This window comes from Arvicanthis niloticus, chromosome 23 (assembly GCF_011762505.2).
Source record: "Arvicanthis niloticus isolate mArvNil1 chromosome 23, mArvNil1.pat.X, whole genome shotgun sequence".
Lineage (NCBI taxonomy): Eukaryota > Metazoa > Chordata > Mammalia > Rodentia > Muridae > Arvicanthis > Arvicanthis niloticus.
In genome coordinates, this window is record NC_133430.1 from 19,320,458 (window position 1) to 19,342,420 (window position 21,963).

The 21,963-nt window shown below is 39.0% G+C and overlaps 1 protein-coding gene across 13 annotated transcripts in view; it reads left to right on the plus strand.

Moving 5' to 3' along the window:
- The window catches only part of Eml5 (EMAP like 5), a 104,816-nt gene that overhangs the window by 37,153 nt on the left and 45,700 nt on the right, over positions 1-21,963 (plus strand). For all 13 annotated transcript variants that reach the window (XR_013106657.1, XM_076921449.1, XM_076921447.1 and 10 more), the window contains exons 14-21: positions 442-628; positions 3,579-3,684; positions 6,620-6,713; positions 8,007-8,107; positions 11,639-11,841; positions 13,058-13,169; positions 14,195-14,322; positions 18,666-18,807. Coding sequence is in view for 12 of the 13 variants with exons in the window: in XM_076921449.1 (XP_076777564.1) it covers positions 442-628; positions 3,579-3,684; positions 6,620-6,713; positions 8,007-8,107; positions 11,639-11,841; positions 13,058-13,169; positions 14,195-14,322; positions 18,666-18,807 (1,073 nt within the window). In the remaining variant the exon portion in view is untranslated. The remainder of the gene's footprint in view (positions 1-441; positions 629-3,578; positions 3,685-6,619; positions 6,714-8,006; positions 8,108-11,638; positions 11,842-13,057; positions 13,170-14,194; positions 14,323-18,665; positions 18,808-21,963) is intronic.

Here is a 21,963-nt window from a genome sequence, read left to right on the forward strand (position 1 = left end):
GCTGTTTGAAGCCCTCCTCTCGCTTTTCTTCCTCTCCTCTCTGCCCTGTGTCCTTCCCTTCCACTATAAATAATATTTACTTCCACAAATAACTGACCACAAATATATATTCTTTCCTTATCTGATTGTGTTTAAAAGTAAGTGGTTTTACTTTGTAGAATACACATGTAATAGTGGTTTTGCAATTACTAGAATTAATAGATGACTTTTCTGGACCTGATTTTTTTTTTTCCACTCAGTACCTTAGCCCAGATTTAGCTGTCTATAATCTGAGCAGCTTATAACAGTATGTAGATTCTAAGAAGCTGGTATTTTTTTAATTATTCAGTTTCTTTAAGACTGGAAAATAAATGTTCTGAATGATACCTACTTCTCTGTGTGTTAGATGTTGATCAGATAAGAGATTAAAGTGTGTTGTGCATGATTTGTGTTCTGCATTAGTTACAGAGGTTATGACTGTCGGAGTAATCTTTTCTACACTCAAATTGGTGAAATTGTGTACCATGTGGCAGCAGTGGGTGTCATATATAATAGACAACAGAACACACAGCGTTTTTACTTGGGACATGATGATGATATTCTGTGTCTGGCTATTCATCCTTTGAAAGACTATGTGGCAACAGGCCAGGTGAGTTTCCTTAAAAGACCATGTGACAGTAAGTCAGATAGGACACCTTTTCAAAAACTTATTTTGAGTTTTATTTTTATGTGTATAGATGTCTTACCTGAATTTATTTCTGTGCACCATGTACGTTGAGTATCCATGGAGGCTAGAGAAGGGTATAAGATACCCTGGAACTAGAATTACAGGTGATTGTGAGCCACTGAATGGGTGCTGGGAATCAAACCTGGGTCATTTGGCAGAGCAGTCAGTGCTCTTAACTGTTGAGCCATTTCTCCAGCCCTTAAACCTTATTTCTTTAGTTTGAGTCACTAAAGCGATATAAGTAATTACTTAACAAAAAGTTTTGTGAAGCTGGGCAGTGATGACACACACCTTTAATCTCAGCACTAGGGAGGCAGAGGCAGGCGGATTTCTGAGTTCGAGGACAGCCAGGGCTACACAGGGAAACCTGTCTCAAAAAACAAAAACAAAACAAACCCCCCAAAAAGCTTTGTGAAAACACAGAATGACTATGTTTTATTTTTCAATTGAAGTACCAACCTACAAGGTTTGCAACTGCAAAATCAAAGTTTTGTAATGGATATCTTTCTATATGGATATCAATAAAGAAGGAGGAAAAATATTGTCTATAGATTCTTACTGTATTTAAGAATTATATTAGCTTAGTAATGTTTGTTTAGTTTTCTTTTATCCAAACCTATGAAAATATCTAATACCCAAAGGCAAATGTGATGAGCAACCATGGAATGAAATCTTTAAAACCACAAGTCAAAATAAATTGATTATCTCCGGTGCTTTGTCACAGTGATAGAACACTGACTAACCTGTGCCTGTGTCCTTGAAAAGAGATACCACAAGCCTGCTTCTTTAGTGCTATGTGCTATTAGCCAGACCGAATTTGGTGTTTGAATCCAAATGCCTTTATTTATTGTCTATGTCAGATTCTGTGCTCTGTTTCCTCGTCTTTAAAATAAGGATGCAATTGGTACCTAACTTAAGGAATTATGAGGGCTGTTAAATAAGCCAGACTCTGTCAGGGCTGTGGAACAGTATCTGTCAGGTAAGTAATTTCGCAGTCAACGTTAGTCCCTAGCATCCATCATCACTTCAGATGAGATGCGTGAAGTGATCAACACAGAGTGGAAAATGTAGGTATTGAGTGCATAAAAAAGTCAGAGAGGCTTGGGAGACTTCGTGGATTTAATAATTGAAGTGGAAAGAAACTTGTTTCAGGCAAAAATGTAGAAAAAAGGGCCTGGGTATTTGAAGGGGGCAATATTTAAATAACAGGTCACAAAATTATAAAGAAAACTGATAAAAATGAAGGAAACTGGAGGATTAGGCAGGAGTCATGCTGTAAAACTGTCGAAGGTAAAACCTAGAGACCACTAGTACTGTTTGGATGGATGGATGGCTTAATGAGTCATTGGCTGACTTAGTGCTGTTTCTGTTATACGTTTATATTAAAAAGTTTCAAAATTAAGTATAATTGATTTCTACCAGTGTTTTTTCAGGAGCTGTTTTATATATAAATGATGATATATGTATCTTTATAGTTAATTACATAGTTCTAGGGCAATAATTGAGAACTGTAGATTACTTATGTGTAAATGGGCATCATAAACCACATGTTAGTCTCATGTCTGTTGCTATGGCAAAATGTCTGAAGTAAACAAAGAGGACACATTTTCCTTGCTTCTCAGCTTGAGGAGTTTTAGTGGTCATGTGGCCTTGTTGCCTTTGGGCCCATGGTGAGGTGGCACATTAGGGGACACATGGTGAGGAAACTGCTCAGCTGTGCTGGCTGTGAAGCAGACGAATAGGAATGGACTGTATCTCAGTTTCCCTTTGAGGTGATACCTCAAATGACTGAGCTTCCTCTCACTAGACTCTGTGTCTTAAAGGTTCGCCATTCCTGAATACAGCCATTAGCTAGAGATCAGCCTAACATACATATTTGAGGGCCCTTCAGGTCTAAACTATAGTGCCAAGTTAAAGGGATGGGGTAAGGGGTAGAAGGGTGTATTGGAAGTTTCTTCCAGGAGGGTGAATGTGTTCAAACGTGTATTACACACATGTGAAAATATTATGACCCCATTATTTTAGATAATAAGCAGCAATAAAAATTTTATTAATGATGTGAAAAATGATTACTGTCATAGTGCTGTTGTCCACTCTGGTCTCATGTACATGCTGAGTACTTTGACTTGTTCTGAATTTTTGATTATACCAGTAGTCTAAACTAGAATAATCTTGATTGCTTCTCTTCATGTGAGACTTTCTGAATTCACAGCTGTATTATGTATTGTCTGTTTCATGAAGTCTTTTTTTTGAAAGCTGTTTTATTCTCATGAGGCCATATGTTCTTATTTGAAATGTGCTGTTTTTCTAAGGAGTTTACAAAAGTTATCTAAGTGTCATAATACTCAAGCCTCCCGTCACAGTAACTGCCAACAATAGGTTCTTAGTAATCATCTATCATCTTTCTTAATGAATTATAGAAGGAGAAGAAGTCATATATAGTTCTATAATATATCTAAAGACACTGTGCCTAGCTTTAATATTTGCTTTTGTTTTGTCCTGGGTATTCAACACGGGCTGCATATATACTAAACATGTGCTTGTACCAGTAAACCACAACCTCAATCCCCTTAATTAACATTTTCAGACTGTTTTTAGTTAGCAAAATAATGGATGTTAAATATATATAATAAGATGGTGACACCTTTTTTAAATAAGTTTGTATCATTTTCCTTGGTTCTCTTCACTCTGCTCTCTTCTATTCCTCTTAGAATTTGAAGAAATGTTAATGAAAAATACCATGTTTATTACATGCTTCTTGTTTTTAACTTGATAAGTTTCTGTGACAGATGAAGATTATATAAGTATTTTTCCTTTTAACAGATATAAAAATAATTATTTACAATGGCTTTTATAATTATATCTTTATCAGGTAGGTAGAGATCCCTCAATTCACGTATGGGACACAGAAACCATTAAACCATTGTCTATACTAAAGGGCTACCACCAATATGGCATCTGTGCTGTTGATTTCTCAGGTAAGGCTCTCTGTCTCCGTAAGAATGATCAAAATACAGAGGGAATATAATATTTAAGTCAGGGTTAGATAAGCTTGCCATTTAGCTATTGCTTCATAGTTTTTATCAAGTGTGCATACTATTGTAATCAAACATAATGATGAAACTTGGTTTTCTGGCTTGTTTATAATTACAGTGTAATGACTGTAGTCATAAAGTCTTTTTAAACTGCCTATGATAATATCAGCATAAAAATGGTTTTCTGCAAAACACCTAAAACTATCACAGGTGCTCCTGTACTATGTACCTTCCCTTTGAGTAAACTTTGATATTGATCTTCTATAGCTTCAAAGTAAACTTTGAAAATGTTTATGGTGAATAAAAAGGCTTTTTAGGTGTCTATATTAAATAGCAGTTTTAGTGGATCTTACAATTTCAGTTCATGCTGACAGTTTAGCAACTACAGATATAGCTACAATAAAAGCTGCTGTGTGGATTGGGAGAAAATATCATTATTGAAGATGTGTATGTCATGAATTAGTGGTTTTGCTGCCCTAACCAAAGTCAGTTATTCATAAATGAGATTTGAGGGAAAGCATATATACACATATATACTCAAAAGTACTAATAGTCAAGAAACAAGACAATGTAAAGCAAACTGCAGGGGTCAACAATAAAAATAACAGTGGTAGCACTGAGCAACCGACTAAGGTTTATGAAAGTGAGGCAGAGTGGAAAAGGTTCTTTCGCACTGTGACCCTTATGACCTGTAGTCATGTGCGTCTGTCACTGTCACAGTAGTCATTGGCTTCAATATTTAATGTAGTCATTACTTGTTTGCTAATAACAAGTAATCACTTGTTTGTAATAACAAGTGATGACTGAAACTTGGTCTTCACTAAAAGCAGTCATGTTAGTGATAGCATGTTGTAACATAGATGTATTTCCTTTGATGAGTCACTGAGTTTTTATGTCACAGTAAAGTTCTTACAGTGGATTTAGTTGAAATAGATTCATTTCCCATTCCTTTCTTGATTTTCTCATTTAATTAATATAAATTTGGGGTTCATTTTAATTAACCTATTATTTATATTTATGGGGTATAGGACAATTTATGTGTGTAGTGCTAGCAGTGGATGCCAAGGCTTTACATACGCCAAACAAGTGCTCTACCATTGAGCTATCTCCTAGGCCCTAGTGTGATGTTGTAATATAAAACATGCATTAAGTAACACTCACCGCACAGGATATTTAGGATATCCATCATTTTATACATTTACCATTCCCTCCTTCCTTCTTCTCAATCTACTGGATACATAAAGTAACCTAAGTCAAGTGTGATAATGATTCAAAAACCCATTAGAATTTCCAACTTGGAAGATGGCTCTGGGGATAAAATCACTTGCTTCAGCCAGGCAGTGGCGGCGTATGCCTTTAATCCCAGCACTTGGGAGGCAGAGGCAGGCAGATTTCTGAGTTTGAGGCCAGCCTGGTCTGCAGAGTGAGTTCCAGGACAGCCAGGACTACACAGAAAAACCCTGTCTGGAAAAAAAAAAATCACTTGCTTCATGAGCCTGACAACCTGAGTTCAATCCCTGGAGTGCATATAAAGATAGATGGAGAGAACCAACTTCATAGAGCATCCTCCAACTTACACACACATGTACACACACACACACACACACACACTCACACACACACTAAAATTTAAATTAGAAAAGCTAGTATCCTCATTCTTCTGAATTCTGGTTCTTTTCGTGGATGGATGGTTATTGTCTAACATTTATCATTACTTTTTAAAGTTTTCAGTATAGTGCTCTAGCATATTAGCCTATTGTCTGTTGCTATAAATAATATCTTAAGGTGGGTACTAATAACAACACAGTTAGGGAAACTGAAAGTGTCACGTTGTGACAGACAGCATCATGTCAGGAGTAATGCAAATGGAAGAGACATGTGAGACAGGAAGCCAGAGAGATTTAGAGGTCTAACTTGTTTTTATTATAGCAACCATTACAATAGAGCTAATGCTTCCTGAGAGAGCACTATACCTTTCTTTTTGCTTATTTACATCCCAAACACTGGCCCCTCCCAATCCCCCCAGAGTTCCTTCTTTTATCCCCCCCTCCACTTCTCCTCTGAGAAGGTGCCATCCCCCTCCCATATCCCCCACCCTGGCACATCTAGTCTCTGCAGGATTAGGTGCATCCTCTCCTACTACATTCAGACAAGGCAGCCCTGTTGGGGAATGGATTCCACAGTCAGGCTACAGCTTTAGGGACAACCTCACCCTCTCCAGCATTATACCTTTCTTAGGGCAGAGCACCCAACACTTTAATCCCCTTACACCAGGTCCGTCTCTTAACTAATCTGCCAGTTTATATCACACTGGGGCCAAGCATCCAGCATGCAAATAGAGACTTGGGGTGGAGGTCCTGTTCAAATGAGAGCATGTGGCTCTAGAAAACACACTAGATGATTTTTTAATTGGATATTTTCTTTATTTACATTTTAAATGTTATCTCCTTTCTTGGTCCCCCCCCCCAGAACCCCCGTCTCCCATCCCCCTGCTTCTATGAGGATGCTCCCCCTCCCACCCACTGACTTCCACCTCACTGCCCTAGTATTCCCTTATTCTGGGGCATGGAGCCTTCACAGGACCAAGGGCCTCTCCTCCCATTGATGTCAGACAAGGCCATCTTCTGCTACATATGCAGCTGGAGCCATGGGTCCCTCCATGTGTACTCTTTGGTTGGTGGTTTAGTCCCTGGGAGCTCTGAGGGTGGGGGTGGGAGGTCTGGTTGGGTTGATATTGTTCTTCCTATGGGGTCACAATCCCCTTCAGCTCCTTCAGTTCCTTTCTCTAACTCCTTCATTGGGGACCCCGTGCTAAGTGCAGTGGTTGGCTTTGACTTAATGAAATGAAATCAGAGTCTCATCTTTTTGGTTGTCACAGCTGATGGGAAACGCCTGGCTTCAGTTGGAATAGATGACAGCCACACCATTGTATTGTGGGACTGGAAGAAAGGGGAGAAACTTTCAGTGGCAAGGTATGGAGAACACTTACCATGTTGGCAAAACACTAATGATACCATGTACATATACTTCATTGTTTTGAAGTCAAGCTAGTATGTGAGGTTTTTTTTTTAATTATCAGCTTTTAATACCATTAAATAAATAAAATCAAACTAAAGATAAATGATTTTATTATTTCTTTGTAGGTTTAGCCCTTGTGAACCTATTTTTTAATTTGCCTATAGTAGGACATTGGAAATTACTATTTCAATTTGCCATTCTCAAAGAATGACTTTCATTAAAAGCTGTTATATACCAACAGGGAAGCATGGTCAAATGCTCACACATGTGATTGAAAAAAGACACACATATGTGTGTGTATATGTATATATGTATGTTTTTCTAATATTTTCTTTATTTCTATGTTTTCTAAAATGAGCATGATTTATTTTATAATAAAATATTAACAGTGATTTGAAAGGGGAAGTAGTTAGCAGTGCCAGAGACTACATTTTAACTTTGTTATTCCCTCAAATTGAGATGTTAAAGTACTTAAAAATATGAATGCTTTTTATGGAATGTATAGATGATGTCCGAGGACACAATAGTTTCAAAGGAACTTTGAGGTTCTGGTAAGAGGCTTAGTGGGCAGAGGCACCAAAGTGTAACTTTAGCTCAATTACCAGGGCCAATGTGAAAGAAGGAAAGCAATGATTCCTGCAGGTTGTCCCCCATGTCTGACACTCAGAATGTGGCATGAATACTTCTCCCTTGAAATAAATAACTATAATAAAAGGAATATTGAAGGATATATTAAATTGTAGTGAATTACTATTTCAAAACTTTTAAACTCAGTTGGGCGGTGGTGGCACACGCCTTTAATCCCAGCACTTGGGAGGCAGAGGCAGGCAGATTTCTGAGTTCAAGGCCAGCCTGGTCTACAGAGTGAGTTCCAGGACAGCCAGGACTACACAGAGAAACTCTGTCTCAAAAAAAAAAAAAAAAAAGAAAAAAGAAAAAAAGAAAAGAAAAGAAAAAAACTTTTAAACTCTTTCTTGTCACACACAGCATCCCCTGTTCACAATCCAGCGGGGCTCATGGGTACTATCTAACTGAAGTTCGGTTTTCACGGTTTCTACTGTCTGAAGAATCTTCTGAGCAGAGTTAGCATATTTAAATAGTGACAAATGTACAAATAAATGATTTCACAGCCTGAATGTCAGATGCCAGCAGGAAACAATTATCCAGTAGGTAGATGACTCCAGATAGGATGTGAGTTGCTCTGGGATGGATTGTCTGCAGAGCTCAAACATTTTGGTTTGTTTCAGAGGCAGTAAAGATAAGATTTTTGTCGTGAAAATGAATCCCTATGTGCCTGATAAACTAATTACAGCTGGGATTAAACACATGAAATTTTGGCGTAGAGCAGGTAAGGAAATGTTTCTTTTTACTCCTTTGAAAATGTAGAAAACACTACCTTTAAAATAATTTAGTTAAGTGCAATGTAGTATGCTGGACTGGATCTTGGGATAGACAAGGAAAATTCTTAGAAAAACTGAAATCTGAATGAGGCCTGAAGTTCAATTAAGGGCTCTGTGTAAATGATGTTGGCGTCTTAGTCTTGATAAAGGAATAGTGTTGTTAAGATGTTAACATTAAGGGAAACTGTATAAAAGTCTGTGCAGAAACACTACACCTATATATTTGTTTGAAATAAGAGATTTAACAAAAGTAAATTCTAGGCTGCTGGAGAGATGGCTCTTGATTGATAGCTAGCCCCTGATCTCCCAAGGACCCAAGTTTAATTCCAGGCACCCACATGGCCACTCACTGGTAGGGGATCCAGTGGCCTCTACTGGACTTGGTGGGCACTGCATGCATGAGGTGGGTACAGGTAGGTGCATACATGCAGGTAAAAAACAAAACAGAAACTTGTCACAGACTCCCTTCAACTAAAAAGAAGAGGAAGGGGAAGAAGGAGGAGCAGAGGAAGGAGGAGGAGAAGAAGAAAAGAAGCAAAAGAGCATGAGAAGTACATACTTTAAAACAATGTGCAGTTGAGCTGGGCAGTTGTGGCAGGGTGACCACCTTTAATCCCAGCACTCAGAAGGCAAAGGTTGGGGGTCTTTGGGAGTTCGAGGTCAGCTTGGTCTACAAAGCTAGTCCAGGATAGCTAGGGCTATTACACAGAGAAACTCTGTCTCTAAAACACACACACACACACACACACACACACACACACACACACACACACACACACACACTTCAATTTAGTAACAATTTTCCTTCAGTTTTTCTAGATATCTGATAGCCTTGAGACTGAATCATAAATGGATAAATGTTAAGGTTTGGTGTGTATTTTTAGTCTTTCTCATTTTCAGAGGTCAGATCCCCAGAATTCATCAGGCAAGTGGATGTAATCACCTATTGTCTTAAACTAAGTATCGCCTAACCCCTTACATGCATAGTTTTAGGCTTTATGGAAGGAAATAAAAAACCTTAAGGATGAGGCAAAAATGGATTCTCATGCCACTCTATCTCAGGTCTAGACTTTAGGAATTCCAAGTTATGAATTATCAATCTTTCCTTGCGTTTTTAAATTCTACTCCATGAAGTGTTACAGGCAGAGAGCCACTGAAAACTTTAAGGGCAGTAGTGACATGGCCTTGTGTAATAAGTATATAGTGTGGCCCACTCTCCTGAAAATGGACTCCTCCAAATTCCTGTTTCCTTTTTAGGCTTGTATTTTTTAAAGCCTCAATAATCACTAATGTAACACTGGTTTACCTGGTTCTTACATTTACTGACTGTCTCCCACCATGGGGCGGGGCTCCACGGAAGCAGAGCTTTGTCATTGTTCTGCCCTTAGCTCTATTCTCTGTGCCGTGACTAGTGTGTGGCATGTGTTTCTTGAGTAAATGAATGGATAAGTTCTGTTGGAAAAATGTGCAGATGATATCAATAAATTATGAATGGACAAGATGATGTGAAAATTGATCAAACTCACCAACACTAATGCATTTAAATTAAAGCTTCATTAAAATTCAGTTGGTATTTCACATTCCTAATAAGATAGCACCAGTGGTAAACCAGGGGCTGTTTTCACTGTTAGCAGATGTATAAGCTGCTATATTAACTTTGGAAAATTGATGAAAAGAAGTATTGATGTGTATCTTATTTGTACACTGTCCCGTACATACATTACCTTAGAACAGCTTCTGGTCGTGTCCTGAGAAACCTGTACACTTTCAGAGAAGCCCTTATAAACCTGTTTACAGGAAGGCGCTCTTAATAACAAAAACTTACAGGTAATTTTAAAACTCTGGGAAAATTAGTAACTATAGGTTGTTTATATAAAGAAATAATAGAGTTCTGAAAATTAGATTTCTAGAAATATAGATCAACGTGTATATAACTCTGACAATATCTTGGGGAACTCAGCAGATTGTAGAAGGATGGGTATGATCTTTCAGTTTTTGTGTATTTTTTATAGCAGATATATAAGTGGTCATTGTATTGGTCTTTTTTCCCCCAATTTTTATTATTTTATTTATTTACATTCCCATTGTTACTCCCTCCCACAATTCCTCATCCCATTCCTCCTCCCCTTGCCTCCAAGAGGGTGCTCCCCCCAACCATACCTCCCCCTTCCCTGGGTCTCAAGTCTCTTGAGGATTAAGTACATCTTCTCCCACTAAGGCCTGACCAGGCAGACCTCTTTGCTCTTGGTTGGTGGCTGTCTCTGGTAGCTCCCAGGGATCCAAGTTGAGACTTCTGGTCTTCCTATGGGGTCTCTCTCCCCTTCATCTTCTTTAGTCCATCCCCTAATTCAACCATAGGAGTCCCCGACTTCAGTTCAATGCTTGGGTGTTAGTATCTGCTTTTGTCTCAGTCAGCTGCTGGTAGGGTCTCTCAGAGATGGAATTTTTAAGTCATTATCTTGCTTTTTAGGTTTGTTGGAGTATCCAGGACTTGCTGTGGTAGTGCATTGGGTTCTGTCGCTTATGATCTTGTGCTTGCCTCTGGCTATCTGGTTATCTCTGGTGTTAACTGGCCTGGGTGTTTCTGACTAGAGCTGGCCTCCTTGGAGGCAGGTAGAGCTGGTCTCCTTGGAGGCAAGCATTGCTGTCTCTTGTTAGGGTGGGCCTCTTGTGTCTCTGGTTAGATCAGGCCTTCTGTGTCCCTGGTTACTTTCAGCCTTCTGGGAGGCAGACAGGCTGTGGGTGTATGAGGCAGCTAATCTGGCCTGGGTGGAGAAACAGACCAATAAGAAGGTGGAGCTGGGTGGCTGGGCCCTGGTAGCTGGGCTCTGTATCTTTGGTGACCTCCTAGAAGGCAAGCAGGCTGTGGCCTGTGGGTGGGTATCTGGCTGCTGATCTGGGCCAGGTAGGAGCTGGAAGAAGGGTGGAGCTGGGGGTGGGCTGTGGCAGTGGTGGAGGTGGGTCCTGCATCAGCTGGGCCCTGTGGTTGCCCCAGCTGGCATAGGTATTTGGGGGAGATTCTCACCTGTGTCTTTGATTACTGCAGACCTCCTGGGAGGCACACAAGCTGTTGGTGTGGGCCTATATTGGTCTTTTAAAATCTTTGGGGTGGGGGGTGGGAACATCCTCATGGAGACAGAGGGGTGGGGAGGAGGTATGGGATGTGGAACAGTCAGAGGGTGGACTTCGTGGGGGTAATAAAATCTGGAATGTAAAAAAAAATAAATAAACAATAATAAAAAATTTGGACAAGTACTATTAAAAATTCTAACAACTGACTAAAACTTAGTTTTTATGTTATTTATCTAAAAAGATATAGCCCAAGATCCATGATATAAAGTATTCCCCAAGTTGATTGATAGATTTGTAATTTTTTTTTAATTACATGTCTTTCTAACAAACATCAGTAGGAATAAAACTGTTCTTTGTAACTGTGGACATTTTGAAAGCAAACCTTTTGCATTGTTTTTATGACCCAGGGGGAGGATTAATTGGAAGAAAAGGCTACGTAGGCAGTCTGGGGAAAAACGACACAATGATGTGTGCAGTGTACGGGTGGACTGAAGAGATGGCTTTTTCTGGAACATCCACGGGAGATGTGTGCATCTGGAGAGATGTCTTTCTTGTAAAAACAGTTAAAGCCCACGATGGGCCCGTGTTCAGTATGCATGCATTGGAGAAAGTAAGTAACCTAAGGACATTTTAAATTAAATATAGCTATAGTGGAAGGAACACTGCTTCCTACTTAGCTGGGCTACCCAACCATGGTCTGTTTTGTTCTTTCTTTTCAAATCCCTAAATATGATATGACATAAGTATGCTGCTTAAAAACACACTTTAAATGGCATAGTAGCACATCCCTGTAACCCCAGCACTCAGAAGGTGAAAGGAGGAGGATCATAAGTTCAAGGTCATAACTGGATGCACAGATAGCTCAAAGCTAGCCTGAACTACACAAGACCCTGTCTAAAAATAGAAAACAAACAAATGAAGAGAAAGAGAAAGAAAGAAAGAAGAAAAGAAAGAAGAAAAGAAATAGAAGGGGGAAGGCAAGACTGGTGAGATGACTCAGCATGTATAATACTGGCTTCACAGGCCTGGCAAGCTGAGTTCACTGGAACACACAGTGGAAGAAGAGTTGTCCTCTGACCTTACAGAAACACTTATGCATTCTCACACACACCCTCCCTCTCCCTCTCCCTCTCCTCCTCTTTCTCTGTCTCTCTCTCTCTCCCTCCCCCTCCCTCCTTCTCCCTCCCTCTCTCCCTCCCCCTCCCTCCTCCCTCTTTCTCTCCTCCCTCTCCCCTCCCTTTCCCCTTCCTCTTCCTCTCCCTACCTCTCCCCCTCCCCCTTCCTCTCCCTCTCCCTTTCTTCCTCTGTCCCTCTCTTCCCTCTCTCCCTCCTTCCCTCTTTCTTCCCTTTCCCTCCCTCCCCCTCCCTCTCTTTCTCCCTCTCTCTCATTCACACACACACATTTTTATGAAGGAAAGGAAACTAAAAGCTTATTCTATTAAGCCCTGCTATGTGTCAACATTATGCTAAGTGCTGTCTGTATAATTACAGCCTATTAAGTGCTGTTGCTGTTCCTTCTTTCCAAGGTCAAGTAGGAGGCTTTAAAAGAATGTGTGTGACAGTTGAAAGTGTGGTAGTGCCAGGTGTTGCTCACCACCCACTATAGAAACTGGTCTTTTGGTATCTTAGCATCACTATAGATTCTGCGTTGATGTTTGGAAACTATGATGGAGGCTCATACTGTTAAACTTGATCCCTTATACTGAATCCCTGTCAGGCTGAAGACTTTTGGCTACTCTCTTTTCTCTATAGGTTTTCAATATAAAGCAGCTAATTAGTTTTAATGTGTTTTGGTCTTTACTAACTGGATCCCTTTGTTTTCATAGGGATTTGTAACCGGAGGAAAAGATGGTGTGGTAGCCCTTTGGGATGATTCCTTTGAAAGATGTCTCAAGACTTATGCTATAAAAAGAGCTGATTTAGCCCCAGGATCTAAAGGTGGTTTCATGTTTAGTCTGTTGTTCAAGAAAAGACTAATTATTCATCAATATGCTTGATCACTGAGGTGGAATACAGGAAATATATTTTACCTTCTTGATGACCATCAGAATTAAATAGAAATCAGTTACATGATACCAGAGTTGTCATCCTCCTTTCTCTGAAATATTTGATGAAATACTAACTCACCATGGCACTCTTAATTTTAACCTTTCATACTTACCAGCATCTAGGAGACTATTGTCAGGTAGCATTTGCACTTACTGAACAAACCTGGCAATCTGATTTCAGTCCCTGGAACCCACTGTGGAAGGAGGGAACTGTGCTGGCCTCCAGGCTAGCCTCACATCCTTCCTTGTCTTTTCTTTCAGTGCATTTCTTCCTCTCAGGGACTGTGCCATACTCCCTCAGACCTCAAGCCTTTTCTGCAAACTTTAACTTGTATTCTTACAGTCTGTACTTCCCTCCAATGACAGAACCATGCTCATATTTCAAATCTGAAACACTTTATCTTACATGACTTCATCCTCACTTCCCGGGACTTAGAAGTTTAATTCCTTTCTCAAATTCTCCCTTCCTAATAGCCTTCTCACTCAAGATCTGTTTTAAAAGCTAGGTCGGCCATGCTTACTAATACATTACTGAGGCCTGCCTAGGACACACTGGATAAAGGGACTTATTTTATGCTGAGCTAGAATTCCTGATCTGGATGTTATACATAACCTAATGGGAACAGGAAGAAGATGATGATTTACTAATGTATGAGGCAAAGATGTAGTTATTGAAGTGGTAGTGTAGGATCTGGGTAGAACAGAATTATATGTTGTTATGCTCTAAGATTAACAAATTGAATGATTGAAGGATGTACAGTGCATTATTAGAATTTCTAAAATATAAAAGAACAACTTTATAATGTGATCTTTTTTTTTTTAACCAGCAAATACTATCAGTGGAAAAATGCATATTCTCGAATTATCTTAACTTCATACTTTTAACTTCAAGAACTTTTCCATTTGATATTCCAGGTCTGCTCTTGGAAGATAACCCATCTATACGTGCCATATCATTAGGACATGGTCATATTTTGGTTGGCACAAAGAATGGTGAGATATTAGAAGTGGATAAGAGTGGCCCAATCACTCTTCTGGTCCAGGTACTTGAATGCTGATGAGCACTTTTCTTCCTGTACAGTTCACTATTTTCATTTAGAACATGAGAAGCAAAGCTGACACAGGGGAAAGCAGTGCAAGATGAGTGAAGGAAACGTGTCACAATGTTAATAGACATTGAGAAAATTAGCCCACAGACTAGACAAAAACCAATCAATGAATACACAGTTTCCATGTAGAAGTAGTGCCAATACTTAAGTAAAATTCTGTCACTGATTATGAAATCAATGGGACAAAAACTAGCTGCAATGTATTTGACCCAGACTTTCATTTCATATTTAGTTTTACTTTTTGGAGCCCATTTGCTAAACATAAGTCATTTGAAACTCTGGTTAAGTAAGTGTTAAGTTTATAGCTTGCAGAAGTGAAAAGGGACTATAGACTAAAATTGTATGATTGAAAACATTTGTCAGTGAAAAGAAGCTAATAAAAATTCAGAAATAAACTTTTTTAAGACAGAGTCTCACTGTGGGTCTGCTGACTCAGAATTTGTTATGTAGATCAGTCTGGCCTCAAATTTATGGAGATCCATTTGCCCCTGCTTCCACTTTTGCCTCCTTTCTTAATACAGACACGTGTCCTCAATTATCTGCTTCGTTCTTGTTAGGATACCAAAGGGCACACACAGAGCACTGTTCATGCTTCATTTAGTGCTTTACTGTTGATACCCTGTCAGTGAGATTATATAAGAGGCAAAACATATACTAGTGATAGCTTGTTAATTTCACCTACATAATATGCCTTTAAAATAAAAAATAATGAAGTCATTTTGGGTTTTCTGGAAAGAGAGAGAGAGAGAGAGAGCGAGAGAGCGCGAGAGAGAACGAGAGAGAGCACATGTGTGTAACTGATTGGCTCTGCACTCATGATCTTCCCCTTATGTTATGCATACATTACACACCTGGCTAGTCACAGTAATTTACACATCTGTGAGATCCCAGACAGTATTACTATAAATACTTTTTTAGACATGAATACAGAGGAATTACTTTTTTAAATGCCATAAGAAAAAGATCCAGAAATCACAAATGATCTTAATTAAGATAAAAAAATTTGGGTGGTGTGGGGATCTGAGAAGAATTGGCGAGGGGTAAACATGATCAAAATACATTGTGTGTGTGTGGCACTCTTAAAGAATAAATGGAAATACTATCTTAAAAGAGGGGAACGTTCTAGATAAAATAAACCGAATAGACTTTATTTGAGCACTAAAGTATTTGTGTAGTGTACTGCACTCAAAGTCAGAAGAGATTTGAGGAGCTGTGCCTCAGCATGGGGACCAAGCTCTTGCCAGCTAGGTGCAGAAAACAAAGATCCATTTGGTTGCTTAAAAATCTTAAACCTTATCTTGTCGTTATTGGTAATTTGTGATTGCCAGGTTGTTTGATTAGAGTCCACTGAGGACTTCCGTTTGGTAAAATATCTAGTTTCATCTTAGTATTGATGTTGGCTTTCAGGTTATTTACAGAGTAACCTAGTGTGGATGCTGTCCTAATGGACTCCTAATTGAAACTCTTCTCCATCTATCTTTTTAAAAAATGATGCTAGGAATTTAGGCCAGGGCCTCATGAATGCTGAATACATACTGTACCACTGAGTCACACCTATCTTACTGTGTTATATTTGTTATATGGTGAGATTTTCATGCCTTTTTAGCTTCTAGCTTTAGGATACATGATAACCTTGCCTTGGCTATTATTGTGAAAACTTAGTGAATCCAGTGGGAAAAAACAAGTAAAGGTTTAATTGTTAGAAATAAGTAGAAAACAGTAGGAATTCAGACATAACTATATACCTTAAATATTGAGATAATAAATTGAAAAATTATTAAAACTGATAGAGGGCCTCTATAATATGATGAGTTTAAAAATGAACACATAGAGATCAATGGTATTTCTTTCTAGTAGCAGTACGAATAAAATATTACATACAATACTACTCATAAAATAAAACTATACAATAAACAGTATTTTTATTTTTTATTATTTGTTTACATGTATTCATGGATTTGGGGGGGCAGTGCACATGCCATGGCATGTGTGGAAGTCAGAGGACAAATTGGGGGAGTTAGTTATCTTCTGCTGCTATGGATCCTTGGAAATCAGAGTCAGATGGTTAGGTTTGAGAACATGCTCTTTTACTGTCTGATCCTTCCCACTGGTTATACCAAGTGACCAGGATTTTTATAGTTAAAATATGTAAAACCTATACTAAGAAAATTATGAAATTTTAATAAAGACATAGAAGATCTAGATAAAATGTAAACTTTATGATTATAATTCGTGCTTTGATAGGATTTTTTTTTTTTTTTTTTTTTTGCACAAAACACTGGCTTTTACAAAAGCACCTAGAAGATAAAGTAAGAATAAGGAAGAAACTGTTGAGGACCTCTTCAAGATAGAAATATACAAAACACAAACTTATTCTAACTAAAAAGAGTGGGAGTGTAATCCCTAACAGGACATCAAAAGATGGCAGTGTTTGTAGCAGTGCTCTCTGTGGCTCAGTCTGTCCTAATGGTATCAAGGTCTCATGGGCATGAGAGAGCTTTTTAGTCATCCTGATCTCTAACTTATTGGGGGCAAGGTTTCATGGTTTTCACTGAATAGTCTTATTTTGTTAAACTTGTTCCTATTTTTTTGATGTTACTTTAAAAAAGATTTTCTCAATTTTATTTTTAGATTGTCCTTTGCTAGTATATAGTACAGTTGATTTTATACACATCCTATAATGGAAACAAGGACCTATAAACTCGCTAATTTCATGTATTAGTTCTAAAAGTTTTGCCGTAGATTCTTTACCAATTTTTATATACAAAATGATGTCATCTACAAATAATTGATTCACTTCCTCATGTCAGTTCTGCATAGCAGTTACTTCTTTTACTTGGCTAGTTGCCCTGGCTGAAGCTTCCAGTGTAACATTGAATGTCTGCAGTGAGAACAGATGTTGTTGGTTTTGTTCCCTATCTTAGGAAAGCTATCATTAAGTAAAGGATCCTCCCTCCCTCCTCCTCCTTTTTCTTTCTCCCTTCCTCTCTCCCTTTCTCCTTTCCTCCTTTTCTTCCTTCCTTATTTTAAGTCATGGTTTTGTTGGTCATCCTGGCTTGCCTGGAACTCACTATGCAGATTAGGCTGACCTTGAATTTGCAACTCTCTTCCTGCCTCAGCTCCATGAGTAATGGTAGGTTAGGCATGGGGTTTTTCATAATGAAAGTGTAGGTTTTTCACAAATGTTCTTTACTAAGATGGAGAACCGTGGTTTCATTCCTAGTTTATTAAGTGGTTTAAATCATGGGCCAGGAGAGATTTGTTGTATGCTTTTTTTGTTTGTTCATTTGTTTATTGGGATGATCATGGTGTTTGATTTTCATTCTGTGGCACTTATTGTGTTAATTTATTTTGAGGTTTGATAGCCTTGCTTTCCTGGTTGCCTTGTATGGTTGTCTTTATATGAGCTGAATTCTGTTAGCTAATAATACGTTAGTTCGCCTGTTTAAGGTTGTTGCTTTGTATTTTTCTTATCTGGTTGTGGTATTGGCTTCATAAAATGACTTGGGAAGTAATGCCTCATGGTTTGAGAAGAAAAAAAAAAGCTCCTAATCTTAAAGAAACTGGCTTTATAGCAGAATGCAGAAAACAGTCATCTTTACATATTCTCTTGAGAACAGTGAAGGCTGTTATGAAAGGGAATTGGGAAAAGTTTGGTAACCTCTGGTCATATGACAGTCGAAAGCATAGACCAGTCAGTTTGCCCAGGGGCAAAGTCAGGTCTCTGGAGTTGAGTACAAGGACAGGGAGGGCTTCTGGGTGTTAATGCATATCGTGGAGATGATCTCAGGTCTCCTTGAGTTACAACAGGGCTCCATTATTCTCAGTGGCATTACACTCAAGGTAGAGCTGAGGTCTGGAATAGAGACTTGGGGAAAATGGAGCCTCCACTTGCTTGCTGTGCACAACAAGAGTTTATCCTCCAATAGGGTAGGATGATATGCTGCCCCTCCTCAGAAACTGGCCCTCCTACCAGGAGTTGGGGATAAAGCCAGGTGTTCTTGGTTGAAGGAGTCTGTTTTGGTCTCCACAAAGATGTGTTGTGACCAGGGAAGAGGGGGTGGGTTCCAGTACACATGCCATCACTATTTTACCGAAGTCCACTAGGTTTTCCTTAGTAAACTTTCTTTCATTTCTTCTGTCTCCTTGAAACCTTGTCAAGGCTTTACTGAACTTAGAGGTCTTTTTCAGCTTCAGTGGTGAGCGGGTCTTCAGAGCTCCTCCTCTGACTCATGTATTTTCAGATTATGCTGAGATTAACTGTGTTTTCTTTATAGGGACACATGGAAGGAGAGGTGTGGGGTTTGGCCACACATCCTTATCTGCCCATCTGTGCTACTGTAAGTGATGATAAGACCTTAAGAATATGGGATCTCTCTCCTAGTCATTGTATGTTGGCAGTCCGGAAACTGAAGAAGGGTAAGAGGCTCTCAGACTTCAAAAAAGATTAAGCTGTCATGGTCTTCTGGCGTTTACAAATAGCCATAGAATGTCTCTTGCAAAGGATTATTGGAAATTCCCTCATCTTCCTTAGGTTGAACCTGTGACATTCCAAGGATAGGATCATGGGAGAGAGCCAAGGCAGGGTGGATTTATTCAGTTTCATTACTATTGCTTAACTTCTCTTTTAACAGTGTAATGCCGATTGGAATGCAGTATTGCCCTCACTTGTCTAATAGTGCAAACTGATTTTCATAGTTGATTCAGTTTTGAATTCTTATAATTGCTTCTGGAGTTCTTGGCATAGAGTTGGTATTATTTTCTTTTGCTTTTCCTTACAGTTCTGTAGTTTACCAGCATTGAACATGTGTCTGGGTTTACTTGGATTCATCTGCTTTATGCTTCCTGAGTATGTGGCCTTTTATTTTGTGTTAACATTGAAAAACTCTCTGCCAGTGCTAGTGGCTCTTACTAGGAGTACATTTTTGCGTTAGGTTACAGGCAAAACTCATGATTCTGTATTTCAGGATTTAAATACTCTTACTTAGTTATCTTTATTTTATTCAGCATTAGTTCAAGAGGGAATGTTGGTTTTCATAATTTGAAAAGGATATGTGTGAAGTTTTCTTTTTTCAGACAAAATCTCACTATGTCTTTCTAGCTGGCCTCGAACTCTATATAGATGAGGCTGGCCTGAAACTCACAGAGTTCTGCCTAACTCTACCTCCTGAGTGCTGAGATTGAGGGTGTCAGCCATCATTTCTGGTGGTATGTGTGACAGCTGCTTAAGTTAATATATATTATTGATGTCCTTCCCCTAATTGAACCACAGTGGCCTCTGATCTCAGTCCAATGGTTGTCTGTAAGTATCTGGATCTGTCTCAGTCAGCTGCTGTTAGGGCCTCTCAGAGGACAGCGATGCCAGGCTCCCAACTGTAAGCACATCATAGCATCAGTAATAGTGTCAGGCCTTAGAAGACCAGCAGTCTCAAGTTACCCAGACCCCAGGGAGTTCCGAGAGACTGAGCCACCAACCTGGAGCACACACAGGGCAGTCCGAAGCCCCTGGCACAAATATAGCAGAGGTCTGCCTGGTCAGTCCTTAGTGGGAGAAGATGCGCTTAATCCTCAAGAGACCTGAAGCCCCAGGGAAGTAGGAGGCCTGATGGTGATGGGGAGCACCCTCTTGGAAGCAAGGAGGAGGAGGAATGGGATGAGGAACTGTGGGAGTGGGGACAATGATGGGAATATAAATACATAAAATAATAAAAGTTGAAAAAAAAGATTACTGATGTCATCATGCTGGGTTAGTTAAGAGACACTGATGTAAATGGACTATATAAGAAAAATTTTTGGCACCGGGCAGTGGTGGAGCACACCTTTAATCCCAGCACTTGGGAGGCAGAGGCAGGTAGATTTCTGAGTTCGAGGCCAGCCTGGTCTACAGAGTGAGTTCCAGGACAGCCAGGACTACATAGAAAAACCCTGTCTTGAAAAACAAAAAAACAAAAAGAAAAATTTTTGGCAAATAACTCAATTTCATAGCAATCAAAGAATAAACAGAATTTAAATATACAATATGACTTAATGTTTATATTCTTGAAGTTTGAGAAGTAAATATATCCTGAATACTTACCAGCCTTTTGCACTTACTTTTTAAATGACACACTGGAAAGTTCCCATTAACAGTTTCTCTTGTTGGCATGCTGATGCCCACCTGTAATCTCTGTAGAGGTGGTATGATTTCAACTTTCAGGCCAGCCTGAGCCATACAGTAAAACCCCATCTCAACAACAACAATAAAGTCAAAACAATCATGTATCCTGTGGTTTTAGTTTTTAATTATAATCAATTAGAATTTTTATGGAATGTCTGTTTTTAGATTCTTGCTATCTTTCCATATCTGTCTTTATTCCATGCTTTCTGTCTCTTTTTAGCCCCACAGCTCTGTTGATCTCTAATGGTAAACCCTCCTTTATAAACTCTCTCTCATTATTTAATCTCTAAGCTCATTTTAATAATTGTTATTTTTTTCTGCATCAAAGCCAAGATTCATGGATTTGCTCAAGTTGAGGTTTCTGAAAATAATTTCTCAGGCTACTAAGGGTGACAGTGCGGAGCTATGTCTCTTTGTCCTTGTTCCCAGTAACAAAACATCATATAAAATACTAGGCTTGGAAAGGTCTGGAAATTGGAAGCAACATACACGAATATGTGGCACAAACCTTTTCACACATTCCTGCTGCAGAAAATATTTTTCAAGAGGAAATAGTATAAAGCAGAGTTGTGTTCTCTTAAGAGATTCTAGCATGACTTTAAGCATGGGGCTTAAAAGAGGGGTACTTGGGAAGAAAGACACACCCAAGAGTGTGACTGTGGGCTTCTCTAAGGGAGTCACACTTCAGTGACTTTTGGAGAGTCTGAATTTAATATATATATATATATATATATATATATATATATATATATATGCTAAGAACTTTATAATCTTATAATCTTAGGGAGGTTCCCATGGAACCCAACAGAATTGCAATCCATGATGTAGGCCACAGGGATTTAGGAAAGTAGAAGCAACTCTTGTTTGAGGATCCTAGAAAGTATGTAGGAAAGGATAAGGCTTTATTTGAGATTATAGTGTCTTAGGCTTTAAACTTAGGTCATTGGTTTTTTAACATTCTTATTTGAAAGTATTCATAAATAAAGAAAACAGTGTCTATGCTGACAACTCTTGCATCAAATATTATCTATTGTATTGGGATTTTTGCTTCTTAGCTGGCAAGAGGCTTCAAGGAGACTCTGGGGTGGGAGGCTCCTTTTCCTTCCCGTGTAGCCATAATGTTCCCTGATTTGTACCCTGCTTCTAGCCTCCTCCTCTAGTTTGGTCATAAAGGATGTTTTGTTTTCTCCATCTACCCCTCCTGCTTCCTTGGCTTCCTGGGTGCTAAAGTTATATTGAGTTACCACCTTCAGCAAAGAATGAAGTTGAATTGGGTCATATCTCCGCTCTCTGTTGTGTCATCTCTGGCAGCTGCTGCCCTGCAACAGCAGGGTTGAAGAGTTTCGTTAGTTCTTTTGTGGCTTATAAACATGGGAGTCTTTTTGCCCATCCTTACTCTAGAGAATGCTGTATTTTGA